The sequence below is a fragment of the Gasterosteus aculeatus genome, chromosome 11 (assembly GCF_964276395.1).
Source record: "Gasterosteus aculeatus chromosome 11, fGasAcu3.hap1.1, whole genome shotgun sequence".
Taxonomy (NCBI): domain Eukaryota; kingdom Metazoa; phylum Chordata; class Actinopteri; order Perciformes; family Gasterosteidae; genus Gasterosteus; species Gasterosteus aculeatus.
In genome coordinates, this window is record NC_135699.1 from 10792953 (window position 1) to 10808837 (window position 15885).

Below are 15885 nucleotides of genomic sequence, written 5' to 3' on the forward strand. Positions count from 1 at the left end.
CGAAGAAAAAGGGGAGCGAGGGAGAGAGAGCGAAAATCACCGGTGAAAGCCAGAAAGGCTTAGCACTTCAAACAACAGTAGCGGAGCTAAGCGGTGTGTCCGTTCTCAGTCTCCGGCCTCTCACTGTTTTCGTGAATTTGACACAGAATCTGCACATTCAGATCTCTCGGAGCATCTGCGACCCACGCGTGCTTCGGAGGGGTCTTTTGAAGAGGGGCATCTCTTCGCGGTAGCGTGTGTCGGGAGGCTTGCGTCCATCTGCGAGTGATTTGAGGGTTGCATTTGTTGCGATGACGTGTGATAAAACAGGGAGGTATGGGTCGAAGTGACTAGACTAGAATCCGCGACAGAGCCTCTCTTCCTTCGCCCTGCCACATGTTTTAATCTATACAAGCGTCTGTTTGAAGTTCCCAATGAATACCATCAGTCTGGCTGGTGACTTCATAGCCATCTTACCTGGCTCAGGAGACGTCTCGGCACCCGTTAGGCACATGGATTAACCACAGGGCTGGAGGTTGTTTTTCTAGGATGTGAGGCAATTTTAATGTGTTGTCATGTTATTGGGGGTTAAAATTTTCATACGTTTTTTTTACAGCCTGCTCTCACGGCCGAGCTGATGTTGCATCAAGTAAAAAAAATACGTGCAGGTAGGACACCAAGCCCCTTAAAACTAAACTGAATTACAAATGTCAGTTTGCTTCATATGTGGATAATGAGCTCAATCGAAGAAAAAGTGGCCCCCGAGGGGTCACCTCAATGAATAACTGTTATTGCTGTAATCGCTGCAGGCTACACTTTGACTCAAAAGTGTCCTCAAAATGAGAAATTGCTGGTGGTCTTCCTCAACCGTAACGAGGCATTCCTGCGTTAAAAAAAGCTGGCTTCCCATCAGAATGCTTCGCTCGACTTCAAATATACAGTAGACCGGGAAGGTTTGGAAGGGACTGAAGTGGGAGTGAGGAGGCGAGGCGAAGGGGGGGGGGAAAGAGTGATGGGTGCTTTGATCTTTGGAGGCTCCCGTAAAAACAAGTGTCCAAGTCCTTTTCTAAAGCTTAAGACAACAAGAGTAAAGCTCAACTAGTCAGAACTGGAGGTGATTCCTAAAAAGACGTATCTGGTGAGGTTTCTTATTTTTTGTGGAGAGAAGGATGATACTGTTTTTTTTGGGCTTGTAAAAGAAAAGCCTTTACATAAGTGAACCAATAAAAAAGACAACATTTTTTGCTGATTTAACGAGGTAAAGTCTGACATCGAAATTTTTTTGCTGATCAAATATTGTCGGAACTCTACCCGAGTTTTGATCGTGTCTTGTTTTTTCCTGCACTTGATTTTTAAGTGAGTGCGTAACAAAATGCGTATTCTTCACTTCTTGTAAGAATACGTAAATACATCTGTGGTGGAATGAGAAATGGACATTTCAAGGCCAATGAAAGCCACCACATGAAATAAAACATCGTGGATCAAAAGAACCAACGCAGTGACATGTTTCCCTATATAAATTTAAAAAAGGGAGGTAGTCTTCCACGCTTGATTATGCCCGGGTCCTGCCCCGCGTCTGCGATTGGCTGGTCGGACACTCATGGGGGGAAAGTTTGAATAAAATACAAGAGCATGGCACCGGTGTTGTCGTTCAAGCTTATGCGCTTGGTCCAGAAGGGCTTCACTTGGGCTTGGTGAGATGAGCAAACGGTTGTAGTCGCACTCTTTGGAAGATTAGTATATATCCAGAGAACTCAGCGGATGACTGTCATTCATTTAAAAGCACTTTTTAATCTAATAAATATAATTTCAGCGTTTTTAAGAGAGTTGAGCTACCTTTTATACCGTGCGTAATTGTCGTTTATTTTTCTGCTAAACCAGAAATATCTGTACATCTGTGAGAAGACGTTGACATTTTAAGGAAAAAAAGAACATCTTAACACTGCGCAAAGATGGCAGCGATCAGAATGGTTTCATCAGTGCTGCTGCTGGCGCTGATGCAGTCCGGAGCTCTTTGCGCACGGAGGTTTCGGGGTGGCCGCAACCCACAACCACGACGCTCACCACCTCCTCCCACATACCGGGCGGATCGGGGTGACACCACGGAGAGCTTCCCTCTGGATTTCACCGCCGTGGAGGAGAACATGGATAACTTCATGACACAAGTGAAGAACCTTGCGCAGTCCCTCTACCCGTGCTCGGCGCAGAAGCTCGACTACGACATGAAGCTGAGCTTTTTGGAGAACACTTCGGTCACCTGCAACGATGGAAGTCCCGCAGGGTATGTAACGTCACTAATTTAGGAATACGCGTAAACGTGCACGGGAGCGGGGGGGAGGGAGGGGGGGGGGGTTCCATCGTATGATTTGACCGCCGGGGTCAGCAGTGCAACCTGCAGCTAAAGGAGCACTCGTTATTGAGCGTCAGCAGGGCGCATCGCGCGCCCGCTGGTCGTCCTGCGAGAACAACAATGGTCGTCTCAGTGTGGTTTCCTCTTATTCGAGCTGTTTTCTTTGAAAGTGGTTTCCCTCTATTTATGATAAACACACTGAATAAATGGTGGTGGTGGTGAACGGCGGGGGAGGAGGGGGGGGAGGGAGGGTAAAAAGGGAGCTTTGCCCCAGGATAGAATAACGGGATGACATCAACAGATGCTTTGCATCAGCGAAGCGTGAAATTTGCCGGATAACCACATGGCCCTTTGCTTAATTTCCTGTGCCTCAAATTAGAATGCAGGATTTGCTCTGCAGAAAGTTTAACCCATCTCTCTCTGATGATTGCACCCTGCTGTTTGATCCTCATGCTATTTTGCTGCTACTAACGAGTATGAAATGTGTACTATTTGCCCTGATGGGTCTATGAGGTGAACGGAGGAGTAGAAGTAAACAGATCACTACATTGTGATATCCACTGTTGACATTGTTGTAAATCAGACCCCTCGATGATTTAAAGCAGTAAGCACTAAAAGTACATTAATATCGGAAAGATCCAATGTCTCTTGTAATATTTCCATTTGCTGAATACTGCTAAGTTAAATAAATTCCTGTACAAATACTGATAAGTAAGGCTTGGTGTGTCAAGTAGAAGTTATATGTAAAACGTGTTATTTTTAGATGATAGCTGCTTAGTCCAAAGGAGGTGGATATGACTTATGTCTCAAACTGTCAAACTGTACCCATACCACAATGAAAGAACAGTACTTAAATGTTATGCCCGGATAGGCCTAATAACGGAGTATTACATAAATGCTTTACTGTCAATGATGCATGTTTCACATCAGGAAGCTTTGATAATGTATCCATGCATTCAAACTTATCTGGGACCAGTTCAGTGATGGGCAGACTGCACTTAAATGACTATGTTATACGTCTCTGTGTGGATTTACTATCCAGTCTTATTCTGGTAAAACCCCAAAGTGCATGGTGAGCTGTCTGTTGGGGCGGGAAAGACAGTTACTGGCAGATGGCCGTGGCAGTAGTCAGTGGGGATTCTTGTCCATCAGAGGGTCTGTTGTTTCCACGCAGGTATTGTTACACTAACAAATCGACATGGGACGCAACAAGTAAAATCATGCACGGTACATGAAGGTGTGTGATACACTTGTTAGAGTGTGTTGATGCAGTTCCTTTCCCCTCTCGGCTCGTTCAAGCTCGCCAAGCCCGTCTCCACTTTGTTGTTTGAAAGTAATGAGTAGAGCGCACGGTCTTCAGCCTACATCCTCGACTGTGCATTGCAATAATACAAGACATTAACTGCAGCCAAGGGCTGATTCAGAGTCTGACCAAACAGCTCAGAACATCAGCCAAGTCGGTTTTTCTTTAAAGTCACTGACGTTTCTTTGGCAATCCCAAAAAAGGAGGACGGAGCATCTGAACGTCCTGCAGAATGTGCGTGCCCTCTTCTGGACTGAAAGCATACAGCACACACCTTTTATTCCATGTAGGATAGCACAAAAACATTCACTTTTCCTACCCAGGGTGCAGTAGGTAAGCAATAACTTGGAGATATATAAATCCTAAATATAAAGACAGACCGGGTGTTGACATCTACACACATGCATTCAGTTTCTTTCTTTAACAACACTGTGGGCCGAAGCAGCGAAATTTGCTGTTGTCGGTCACCAGCAATCAACAGCCCAACAAGACATCTGTGTTTGTCTTAAAGTCATAGTGTCCACATGTTTATATTTCTTACTTGGATACTGTCATTAATGGTGGATATTTGTTTTTTAGTGTTTATCTCATGTTTCTGTGTTAGTAAGTGTTTGTGGAATGAGGTTCCTATTCATTGATCATACATATTGTTATTCAGCCTACTAGTTTCACATTTACATATATTCAAGCATCATTGACTCGTCTGCTATGCTGTGTTGATTTGATATGCTTTGGTCTCTCGTAGGTACTACCTGAAAGAATCTCGAGGCAGCAGACGCTGGCTGATATTCTTAGAGGGTTAGTATTCAAATAAAATAACATCATGTCATTGTGTTTTTCTTTATGATGATCGAACTGGGAAGGATGTACAATTCTAGACATGTCTTCTTTTTTTGGTATCTATCTGCAGGCGGCTGGTACTGCTTCAACAAGGAGAACTGTGACAGCCGATACGAGACCATGAGGAGACTGATGAGCTCGTCCACGTGGCCCCAAACTAAAACAGGTCAGCTTCAGCCATTGTATGTCCTTCACTGTCACCCGAAGCGAATCCTGACTCCAAAACATGCTAAAAAAAAAATCCTAATGTCTGAGTACTTAAAAGCGCCGGATGCATCCGTCGCCCTGTCATAATGTAGCTGCGGTGCAGAGCTACCTGGCGCCCGCTGCTGTAGGAACCGAGACGCTTCCCTCTTTCATCGCATAGTAATAACTGTAATCCAATGATGATGAGGAGGAAGAGGATGTGTCTGGGAGTGCCACGATGACTAATGATACATGCTGCTCTGTCTATGCAGGCACAGGGATCCTGTCTCCGCTGCCCGAGGAAAACCCTCACTGGTGGAACGCCAACATGGTGTAAGTTGACTAATGTTTCCGTGTTTTTTGAAGCTCAAGTTTTTATCTGAGCTGGGAACATTAACTGTATTTTTGTGGTGCAGGTTCATCCCGTACTGCTCCAGCGACGTTTGGAGCGGCGCAACAGCCAAAACAGAGCAGAGTGAGACATCATTGAATCACCAAAACAACCCTAACGTGGAACTCTTCTTAAAACACAAAGAAGCTATGTTACAGTTGTACTCTCTGTATTGTGCGTAGGTGGATATGCATTCATGGGCTCACTGATCATTCAGGAGGTTGTGAAGGACCTGCTGAACAAAGGTCTGAACAACGCAAAAGTTCTTCTACTCGCAGGAAGCAGGTATGTTCTTGTGTGGACATTTTGCATGGAATTTCAAATTCAAAATCCTTGACATTTAGTTAGTTTCCTGAAGTGTTTGTTAAGAATATGTTGTTATTAATGCGAGCAGTGCGGGTGGCACTGGGGTGCTTCTCAACGTGGACCATGTGGCGGAGCTGCTGGATGGGCTGGGACACACCGGGATACAAGTGCGAGGCCTGTCTGATTCCGGCTGGTTCCTGGATAACAAGCAGTACCACTGCACGGACTGTGTGGACGCTGTCAGCTGCCCCCCAACCGAGACCATCAAGAGAGGCATCAAGTACGCGATCCAGCAAACGTTATCATAAAAGGATTTTATGAGGTGGACTTATTTCAGTATGGTGATGAGATCATCAGGTTACTAACCTCAACACCGTGTATCTTCTCACCTGTCCCGTCAGGTACTGGGGAGGAGTGGTGCCAGAGAGGTGCAGACAAACCCATGAAGGAGAGGAGTGGAACTGTTTCTTTGGATATAGAGTCTTCCCATCAATAAAAAGTGAGCTTGGGGTCTCATTCTCTAACATGAAACATGCACCTATCGTCCATGCAAGCCCAACATACCTGAATAATACTTGGCACGGAGTACATATTACTGTACTATATGTATAGATGCACAATAATCTTACATGAATCTGTGTGCATTCTCCCTGCGCAGGCCCTGTGTTTGTTGTCCAGTGGCTGTTTGACGAGGCTCAGTTGACAGTGGACAACATCCAGCTGACCGGCCAGCCTGTACAGGAAAGCCAGTGGCGCTACATCCAAAACCTGGGCATTGAGCTGAGAAACACACTAAAAGATGTCCCGTAAGTCCCATGGCTCTTTCAGGAGGAGAATTTAAACTGGATGTTTGCGAGGATTCCCTTTGGTTTACGCATTGTCGTTTTATCCATTTGCAGGGCCATGTTTGCTCCAGCATGTCTATCACATGAAGTTATCACCAGAAAGTGAGTACATTTAAATTTCCAGATCTCCGTCTTCCCGGTGTTCCATTAGCAGGGGACACTAAACTTTGTGGCTGAGCTGACAGCGCCCTCTTGTGTTGCGTTCTAGTTACTGGATTGACGTGCAGGTCAAAGGCACCTCCTTGCCCCGAGCCTTGCACTGCTGGGACCGCAGCCTCAACGACAACAGGAACAACAAGGCTCCACCCAAAGGTTGCCCCGTACACCTGATTGACAGCTGCCCGTGGCCCCACTGCAACCCCACCTGCCCCACCATCAGAGACCAGTTCACCGGACAAGAGATGAACGTCATTCAGTTCCTCATGCACATGGGCTTCGATGTGCAGAAGATGGCCCAGCAGCAGGGCATGGACCCCAGCAAGCTACTGGGCATGCTCAGCAGCGGCAGCTAAAGAGACACGCATACACACACACACACACACACACACACACACCCAGCATCTCCAAGATGCTGATACCTCCACCTTCACAACCCGTTCTACCTATAGTCATCTCCCCTATGAGCTCTTCTGTACACTAGTCTGGGCCCTTGGTCAAACACAGGGGCTTTTCTATTTATCCCATCACGTCACCATGACACGGCACAACTCTCTGCTACTCCATTTAAATTATCTTTTGCTTTGTAAAAGAAAAAAAATACCACAAATATAATCCAGTTTTAAGGATGCTCACTGTTGTTTAATTCATTTAAATGTTCTTTTCATCCTTCCATAGATTATATTTAGTCATTGTTTTTAAAAAAGGAAAGGATGCTCTTTCTTAAGTAATCACTATAGATTATAGAAGGTCTAATTTAAAAAAATAACGGTTTTATAGTTTCTCATCTCATGAAAATCTTTAACGAAGCAGTAAGAGATAACAAATACAATAAGATGAGAAAAGCACTGGATCATTAATGAAATTTTGTATTTACTTAAAAAATAATGGCAAGAACAATAGCAAGACACTAACACCCATGGATGTTTTTTTATTGGCCAGAGAGTAACGAGGACAGCAACTTTAAGTAATAATGACATTTAAAAGAAAAAAAACAATAAACCCAAGAAATTAGCAGAACATTTTAGGCTTCTCAAATTAAAGACAGACAAATATCAAATGTTGTAAGTAGCCAGAAAAAGCATATAAAGACAGACAATGCTCAAAAAATATATATTACTGTGGCAATTTTTGTGGGTAAAGATAAATTATTACGGTAACTCACACGTGTTAGCATTGCAATCTGAGGGAAATATTTAGTTTGAAATGGCCGGTTCAGATGGCTGCTCAAGCTGCAGGTTAATTAGTAGCTATACATTCACCACAGGGCCATTACGTCTAGTCTTTACCTCTTTCTCACAGGCCACTTCATCTCAAGAAGGCTGTTCAAACCCCAGACACTCATGTTAGGTCAGTAGCTCAGCGATCCTCAGATCAATGCAATGAACATTTAAAGGGAGACAAATGATGTGTATTGTATATTTCTTTTGAGTATTTGTATAGGTTCATTCAAGTGTTCACTAATGTAACTCCCTTCTTATATTTCATAATAGAGATCACTTTCTAATATAATGACAATGTTGTATGTAATGATGTCTTTATAATTGTTTTTAAAGGACCTTTATTTCGCATCACACCAGAGAAGGAAATGTATTACTACTTGTAATTTTATTCTGTAACATATTTTCTAACAGAAAAAAAATCTCAAGCTACATTGGTAATTTACATATTTATTTTGTTATGTAAATCATATTTATAAGTGCCATTTTCACAGAGAAGTGATTCTTTGTAAATTGTAAATACATTGTTTTTTTTCTCTTTGTGTTGATTGCATGTCTTTGTATCAGACTAAAAAGAAAAGACACATTACATATATACTACAAGGTAAATATTGCTGTGCAGTCTTGTTATTATTTACATTATTCATATCATCATTAATTATTCGTGCATTACTATTATTCCCATTTTAAAAACCCCACAAAAAAAACTTTAGAGGGAGCCGAGGTTAAGAGAATATGAAATTAGTTACCTACCCGCAGTCCCTGTACTGATATCTGTGTCCGGGGGACTGGCGATGATTCTGTGGGTGGCAATCACGCCTTGAAAAGGGACCAAACGTCCAGAAATCATTTCTGTGTCTGATTGCAATAAACGCATATCAATGACACAAATCAGAATAATACAAACACACAAGGTATGTTTCCAAGCTTCTCAACGGGATGATTCATCATTGTAAGTTTTATTCCTTGACACCTTTAAAAGTCTTTATGATGACCCGGGGGAAGGACGTTGATCTAATGTAATCTAATCTTGTTCGCCAACTCCTTGGAAGTAAATCCTCTCCTTCTTCAAGTGTTTTTGAAAGACATAAATGCAAATGCCGTTGCTCAATGGAGGCACTAAAGATAAAACATGTACACTTTACTGGTGACACGCCTACAGTTTGGCTCTCTGGTTTCGGGTAACTGGTCTGTCCACCAAAAAAACATGTCTATCAAGTCTCATTTCAGGAATCAGGAAACATTTATTGCCATAATATGTCAGACATACAAGGAATTTGACTTGGCGGTTGGTGCGAAACAGTAGACAGTACGACAATAGTGCACGCGTAATAAAATAAAATATGCTATTTAGTAATTCGATAATTCATTAAATTGCTGGGATTCTTCCCGCCTTTTCGGTTCTCCGCCACAGTCTGACAGAACAGTCATAGAACGTTATAGAACCCGCCCCCAAAGTCATCGTCAACAACGTCAGCAACAGTTTTTGTGTCACCGAAACATTCACGCTCATTGTCTTGCTTGCTAGTTAGCTAAAAGTATAGCAAAAAGTACGTCAGGTGAGTGCGACCTCCGACCCCTGTCGACTGCGGTAGCAGGTCTTTATTAATCGCCTCCTCCTTGGAAGTAAAGTGTTTTTGATTACTGGTAACACGCCTACAGTTTGGCTCTCTGGTTTCGGTTTAGCTGGTCCATCTACTTTCCAAAATACATGTCTCCTCCTGCTAGATAATTAATTAACTTGACTTTCTGCCCACCTTCTCTCCTCCCCGCCAGTCCGATACAACAGGATGCAGAAAAGGAGGAAGAATTTTGGTGAAATATACGTGTAGCCGCGATGGAGCTATCTCTACGGGGTTCGTCGAAGGACACACGGACACGATGAGTTCTTCTCGGCAATATACTTTATTTATCTATTTTTTATTTTATTTTTCTCTCCGAGCACCGGCTGGTTGCTAAGTCGTTAACTACTTACCGGCACTGTTCCCTGAACCACTCCGCTCTGCAGCAAAGCCATCCACACCCCGCCACCACAATATGGGAGTTCACGTGCTGTAAATAAATAAATAAATATATATATATATATATATATATATATATATATATATATATATATATATATGAATATGTTCACCTTAAATCCCACAACTCAAAAAACACAGTATAATACCACAGGTTAAAGTGTTTAAAGTAACTACTAATTTATTTCCGTGTCCCCTTTAAATGCATCACTCACATCTGCAATAATAGAATCTCTCTGAACCTGGATGTAATTTCTGCCACTGGTGGGAGTCTAAGCCTCCCTCCCTGTCATTACATCGGCATAAATGCCAGTTTCTTACTGAGGGTGCTCTGACTCAGCCTCTCTGGGTGCTCCCTAGAAATACGACTCCCACACTGCCCACCACATGTAGCCTCCCCCCCTATGTGGAATATAGACCCCCTATTTATAGAGCCGGCGAGGCCTGTACCCTTTGGGTTCGGCACACACTTTCATTTAAACAACCTCCCCTTGCAGTCCAGTAAGTGCACACTGACACACACACACACACGGGAGGGAGAGGGTTTGCGTTTTTTGAGAGCGAGTAAAGTGTGAGAGGCCATCCAAGAGGAATAAGGAGACTAAGGGAGCGAGACAACGAGCAAGAGACTGAGCCAACGGTTTGAGGGATTTTGCTAAGCAGTTAAGGGCCTACGGTGGAGATATTAGAAGGACTGAATGCCTGCATAAGGAACTGACTGACAGGACGACAAACCAGTCCACCTGTTCGGCACTGGGGGGCTATTGTTGGGGGATGGATCACTGGATATGCATTTTAGAGGACCCTACTTTGAACTTTTGATCCACTGGACAACAATTGAAGAGAACAAGCAAGGGGAACCAAGCTCTATGAGGACATACGCTGCCGCTTTGAGTAAGACCAGGACCAACTATCTTTAAAATACTTTTAAAACAGTACAAAACTGACTTATACCAGTCTTATATGATTTAAAGAAATTGTACTCTGTTCATCGTATATACTTTTGCATTCAAATGTATCAAATATCCTTCTACCGTTCTAACTTCTACACAACAGTGTATACATGTGACTTGATATTCAGCACATCTCTGTAATTACAAAGCACAGAGTACAGAGCACAGAGTGAAGGGTTACAGACATTTGTAATTAAGGACCATCTATAAAAAGGCACTCAAGGAAAAGGGTGAGGTCAGTGGCAAAAAAAAGAAAAAAGAGAAGAAAAAAAAGAGCACAAGGACACCAACACTGAGAACAGGACGCCGAGAGTCTCCCCGAGAAAAGAAAGCAGCTGCCTCTGCGAGGGACAACACAAGCCATGGATTCTAATGGAGGACACTACCTCAACAAGGAAGCAGTGCTGTCCCCTTTAGGTGCAACCCGAATGTGCCAGCTCCTGCTCGGTTGCACCATAATGTCCCTTGTGTCCCACGGCGCGGGCTACAGCGCCACCTACGAAACCTTCTGCATGTTTGTGTGGTGCTTCTCCTTTGCGGTCACACTCGTGGTGTTCGCCTTGGACATCACGCGCCTCCACGCCTGCATGCCCATTTCCTGGGATAACTTTACAGTGGCGTTTGCCATGCTGGCAACCCTCATGTACATCACTGCCTCTGTGGTGTACCCCGTGTACTTCCTCCAAACAGAGTGCCCCGATGAGGACTTTGACGTCCAAATCTACCGCATCGCCGTCACCGTCTGCTCCAGCGTCTGCTGCTTCCCCTACGGCGCCGAGGTGTTCCTGACTCGAGCCAAGCCCGGCGCGGTGGTGGGTTACATGGCGACTGTGTCCGGGCTGCTCAAGGTGGTCCAGGGTTTTGTGGCCTGCATTATTTTCGGAGCCCTGGCCAATGACAGCGAGTACACCCTCCACATTGCCACCCAGTACTGCGTGGTGGTGTACAGCCTGTGCTTCTCCCTCACCGTCGTAGTGGTCGTACTGACCGTTTCAGGTCGGACCGCCGCCCTGCCGTTCCCCTTTGACCGGTTCGTGGTCATTTACACCTTCTTCGCCGTGATCCTCTACCTCAGCACGGCACTCATCTGGCCCATCTTCAGCTTTGACAAAAAGTACGGCACCACTGCTCGTCCCGAGGACTGCCCTCGAGGGCAATGTCCCTGGGACAGTAAGCTAGTGGTGGCGGTGTTCACCAACGTCAACATGATCCTATATTTTGTAGACCTGATTTACTCCCAGAGGATTCGCTTTGTGTCCAGCTCTGCAGTCTGAACCCTTTGTCCCTTCAAGACTGTTTGGATTCAAAGACAAACACAGAAACTCTCTGTCCACATCCCGCTCTCGGTGAAGGAACGATTCCCGTGGATTCATAACTTCATGAAGTCGTCTAACCATGTTTGGCATTTCCTACATTATCAGTGTTTTCATAGAATGTTGCCTTTTCTATGCAGAAAAACTCAGTATTACCCCGTTTCATGAGCTTGAAAGGCCCTTTCCCGGCTCTACGGTGACCTACCAGGGAGAGCCTGCCAGGTGCACCGACGAGCTGATCTCAGCATCCTTGTCCACAGAGGATCCTGGGAAGTACGTCCATCTCAGCACCGAATCCCCTCCAGATTCCTTTGGTGGTGGCATACAGGACGGACCTTTGGGAGTGGGGGGGTCATGGTTGTAATATCAGAACTTATGTCAGTCGGGGTACAGAGGCTGGACAATGTATTAATCTATCCATTAAAACATATGTAAATAGTAAAAAAGAATGAATATATATCATGGTATATATGTGGTGAATAGTATATATTAAGTCTACAGCATGAACTAAACGTTGCTTTTGGTTTTAGATATTTTTTATTGTTTTATCTACATGTCGTCATAACATGTTTTGCCAAAGGTTGAACTTCATTCGTCTTTTTCGGTCATCCAGCCGGTCTGCTATATTTCTGATGGGTTCCATGTTTTATAAAAAAAAAAAAAAAATCCTTGTTAAATAGTAGTACTGGTCTTTTTTTATTTCTGTACTTTGCATGCTGTAATAGACCGCCTAAATTGAACTGTAACTCGACTTTCAGAGGACAGAAGACTCCTCTATTACACAGACATCATGAGTCTCATCTGTGTATTGGCAAAGCTTCAAATGAAAAATTAAATTGGTAGTTATTTTGATTAAAGTACATGATTCATAGCCTGGTTAAATCAAATGAACGTGGCGCATAGAGTAGAGGGTGTGCTGGGAACAGCAAGGTTGGTGGTTGAATTGTCCCAGAGCAAGACACCCAACCCCTACCTGCTATGCAGTTGCCCTTACCACACTACTCCCACTGTGGGGGATGGGTTACAAATATAAAACCATGGGATATATGTGACCAAATGGACACTTAAAATACTTTGGAATAATATCCAGACGTGACAACGCCCCTCTTTGAGGAGAGAGACCCTGAATTCAATTATTTTACTGGCCAAAAACCCCATACAAGGTAGATCATAGACGGACTGAGGCTTCTGCGTGTACAGTGCAATATCACTTTTATTTAAACAATTCCTTTATAGAAACACATCAAAATAAATTATACCAATAGTGATTGACCGGGGGCAACAATGACACTTCCAACAATAAAAACACAGCACACTGTTAAAAGAAAAAAGGCTAAAATAACCACCACTGCGAATCATGTTGGGCACACACAAATACTATTAATGATCCTGGTAAATATACACAACACAATAGAAGTGGGGAAGGTGGAAGCAACGGTCATCAAAGGGCACAATATCAGTTTGTTATCTTTATAAATAGAGGGCAAGATGGAGGCACTAGAGCAGAATACTAACATAAAACTATAGTCGGAGAAAAAGAGCAGTGGCTGCCCTGCTGACCACTCTGTGTCACCAGTTCAGCCTTGTTTATGTACAAAACAGCCATTAATCACAGTACCTATCATCCTCATTACACAATGCATAATGTGCTGGCAAGCCCAACTTCCTACCTCCTAGGCCCAAGGCACCTGTGCACCAGCAGGTAGGACTCTGGGCTCACCAGGTCTGGGTCAGGTCTGACATTCTACCACAGGAAACAAAACATATTAATTTCCCCATGGCATAGAGGATATAGATTAAAATTGCACAATACTGTACTCGTACTGTGGGCGGCACGGTGGCGTGGTGGTTAGCACTGTTGCCTCACAGCAAGAAGGTCCTGGGTTCGATTCTGCCCAGTGGCCTTTCTGTGTGGAGTCTGCATGTTCTCCCCGTGTCTGCGTGGGTTCTCCGGCTTCCTCCCACAGTCCAAAGACATGCTTTGGGGATCAGGTTAATTGGTGACTCTAAATTGCCCGTAGTTGTGTGAGTGTGAGTGTGAATGGTTGTGTGTCTCTGTGTTGCCCTGCGATTGGCTGGCGACCAATCCAGGATGTACCCTGTCTATCGCCCGAAGTTGGCTGGGATGGACTCCAGCCCCCCCGCGACCCTGTGTGCAGGATAAGCGGTTTGACAATGGATGGATGGATGGATGTACTCGTACTGGCGAGCAACAAACAGAGCAACCCAGACTTCGGCACATGCCGGACAATGAGAACAAACGTGAGTTGCTCAACTCTCACGGGATCTCCTTTATATGGAGAGGCTCTCCTTGAGTTTAAGCCTCCCGCCCTGCTGAGGGTCCCAGGTCCCAAGGTCCCACCCCTCACATATAAATGCAATGTAAGAACAATACATTAGAATACAATAGAACAAATTAAAGCAGAATTATTTATCATTTAAAATGTGTATTTCTTGACACCTGCTATTTAAAAGTGCGTTTCCTTCATGATGACCCAGGTGAAGGACGTTAATCTAAATGCCGCAGGACTTTTACCTCTTCAAAATGAATTTTTCACCTCCTGCTTGGAAGTAAATCCTCTCCTTCTTCAAGTGTTTTTGATTGACATAAATGCACAAAATAACCAATATGAAATGGTGCCGCTCAATGGAGGCAACGAAGATAAAACATGTACACCTTACCGGTGACTGTAACGTCCGTCCGTGTGTGTGTGTGTGTGTGTGTCTCTTTCCCCTGATCTGGCTACTCGCCTGCCCCGTTCACCCAGCTGCCTCAAATTGCCTCATCACCCCACTCATATACACTCACCTAAAGGATTATTAGGAACATCTGTTCAATTTCTCATTAATGCAATCCAACCACATAGCAGTTGCTTTTTTTTTTTGTTCATCAGTAAAGAACCACCTTTGTTTCAAATTAAATCTGGTCTCCACTGTCAATCTCTGCATTGAGTCCTCACCTAACCATGCTAGTAACATACCTCCAGTTTCGCTTTTTGGTTTTGTTTTAATCAAGTTTAATTAATTATTGTATTGCTTGGCATTCTACCCACCTTCTTCTTTCTGCCAGTGAGTCAAAACATGTTATAGAACCTGACTAGTCATCCTCAACAACTCTTTACATGCCCCCCCTTTTAGACACGGTTGTTTAATTGTTAATGTTATTTTAAACACAAGACTACACACAGTTGATCATTTTGTAGACAGAATTCCACCTCGTGGAACATGTTGAACTAGCGACTCTTCTCGTCCTCGTGCACTTTGCTCTCAACTCTCCATCATTTAACGGCTTTGTTTGAAGTGCCAATAATGTCCCCACATTTAGCCAGGACGTTTTCAAACCACGGTCATTAAGGGACACAGTGGTGGCCCTCTGCAGACTGTGTGGAGGGTAACGTTAGATGGTGATTGATATGGAAGTAACCAAGCAGCTATCTTAGCCTAGCAGCTATCTTAACATAGCAGTGCTTTAAGTGGTCCGTTTCTCACTCACCACGTCTGTTTGACACGTGGAGTGATTCCTCCGCACAGTTCTCTGCTGTATGTCGCACCACTGTTTGTTTTACTTGATGTAACTGACTGCAGCTAACGGCTGTTTCGTTTCCACGGCCAACTTCCGGTTTATTTCCGGTCTCGAAAGTAAACCGGAAGTAAACAAACGAACATTAACAATGTTAAAATATGTTGGCACATTAATCTAGGCATTATTATAGGCACTTTATTCGCATAGATTAATGAGTTAATGTTGACAGTAGACCCTAGTAGGGATGCATTGACACTGATATCAGGGCGATACCGACTGAAATGGCTAGATCATGTAGTAGTAAAAATAGGGCTGATATATTCAACTACATTTTGTTTAGAAACTATGTTATATACTGGAATTTTAAATCCTGTATAAGCTTTGACCAACAATCAAAAACTGTTTATTGCACAGCTTGTTACACATTGGCATTTGGCTAGGTGAATGGTACATAACAATAAATATCTGTACAATAAAACACACAAACAACATATTATTC

General features: G+C 43.8%; 2 protein-coding genes and 1 long non-coding RNA gene across 3 annotated transcripts; 2 read left to right on the forward strand and 1 right to left on the reverse strand.

The window, feature by feature from the left end:
* Positions 1 to 1582: 1582 nt before the first annotated feature.
* On the forward strand, positions 1583 to 8182 carry notum1a (notum, palmitoleoyl-protein carboxylesterase a). The gene is made up of 11 exons (XM_078083751.1): positions 1583 to 2260; positions 4378 to 4430; positions 4543 to 4638; positions 4931 to 4991; positions 5075 to 5133; positions 5232 to 5334; positions 5444 to 5635; positions 5757 to 5854; positions 6014 to 6161; positions 6255 to 6302; positions 6409 to 8182. The coding sequence occupies exons 1-11, from the start codon at positions 1932 to 1934 to the stop codon at positions 6710 to 6712; spliced, it is 1491 nt and encodes a 496-aa protein (XP_077939877.1). The 5' UTR covers positions 1583 to 1931; the 3' UTR covers positions 6713 to 8182.
* On the reverse strand, positions 7257 to 15504 carry LOC120827616 (uncharacterized). Its single transcript, XR_013451316.1, has 6 exons — positions 15357 to 15504; positions 13534 to 13607; positions 12069 to 12198; positions 9552 to 9628; positions 8330 to 8395; positions 7257 to 8144 (listed from the first exon to the last, which is right to left on the reverse strand). It is a non-coding gene; the product is annotated as an uncharacterized LOC120827616 (long non-coding RNA).
* On the forward strand, positions 10113 to 12542 carry myadml2 (myeloid associated differentiation marker like 2). Its single transcript, XM_040190653.2, has one exon. The coding sequence runs from the start codon at positions 10913 to 10915 to the stop codon at positions 11822 to 11824; it is 912 nt and encodes a 303-aa protein (XP_040046587.2). The 5' UTR covers positions 10113 to 10912; the 3' UTR covers positions 11825 to 12542.
* Positions 15505 to 15885: the final 381 nt, after the last annotated feature.

Excerpts from the sequence above, each read along its gene's own strand:
- myadml2 (XM_040190653.2), top strand. The coding sequence starts at position 10,913 with ATGGATTCTAATGGAGGACACTACCTCAACAAGGAAGCAGTGCTGTCC.
- notum1a (XM_078083751.1), top strand. The coding sequence starts at position 1,932 with ATGGCAGCGATCAGAATGGTTTCATCAGTGCTGCTGCTGGCGCTGATG. Across the intron at positions 4,639-4,930 it reads GTGGCCCCAAACTAAAACAG|GCACAGGGATCCTGTCTCCG; the intron begins GTCAGCTTCAGC and ends CTGTCTATGCAG. Across the intron at positions 5,134-5,231 it reads AACAGCCAAAACAGAGCAGA|GTGGATATGCATTCATGGGC; the intron begins GTGAGACATCAT and ends TATTGTGCGTAG.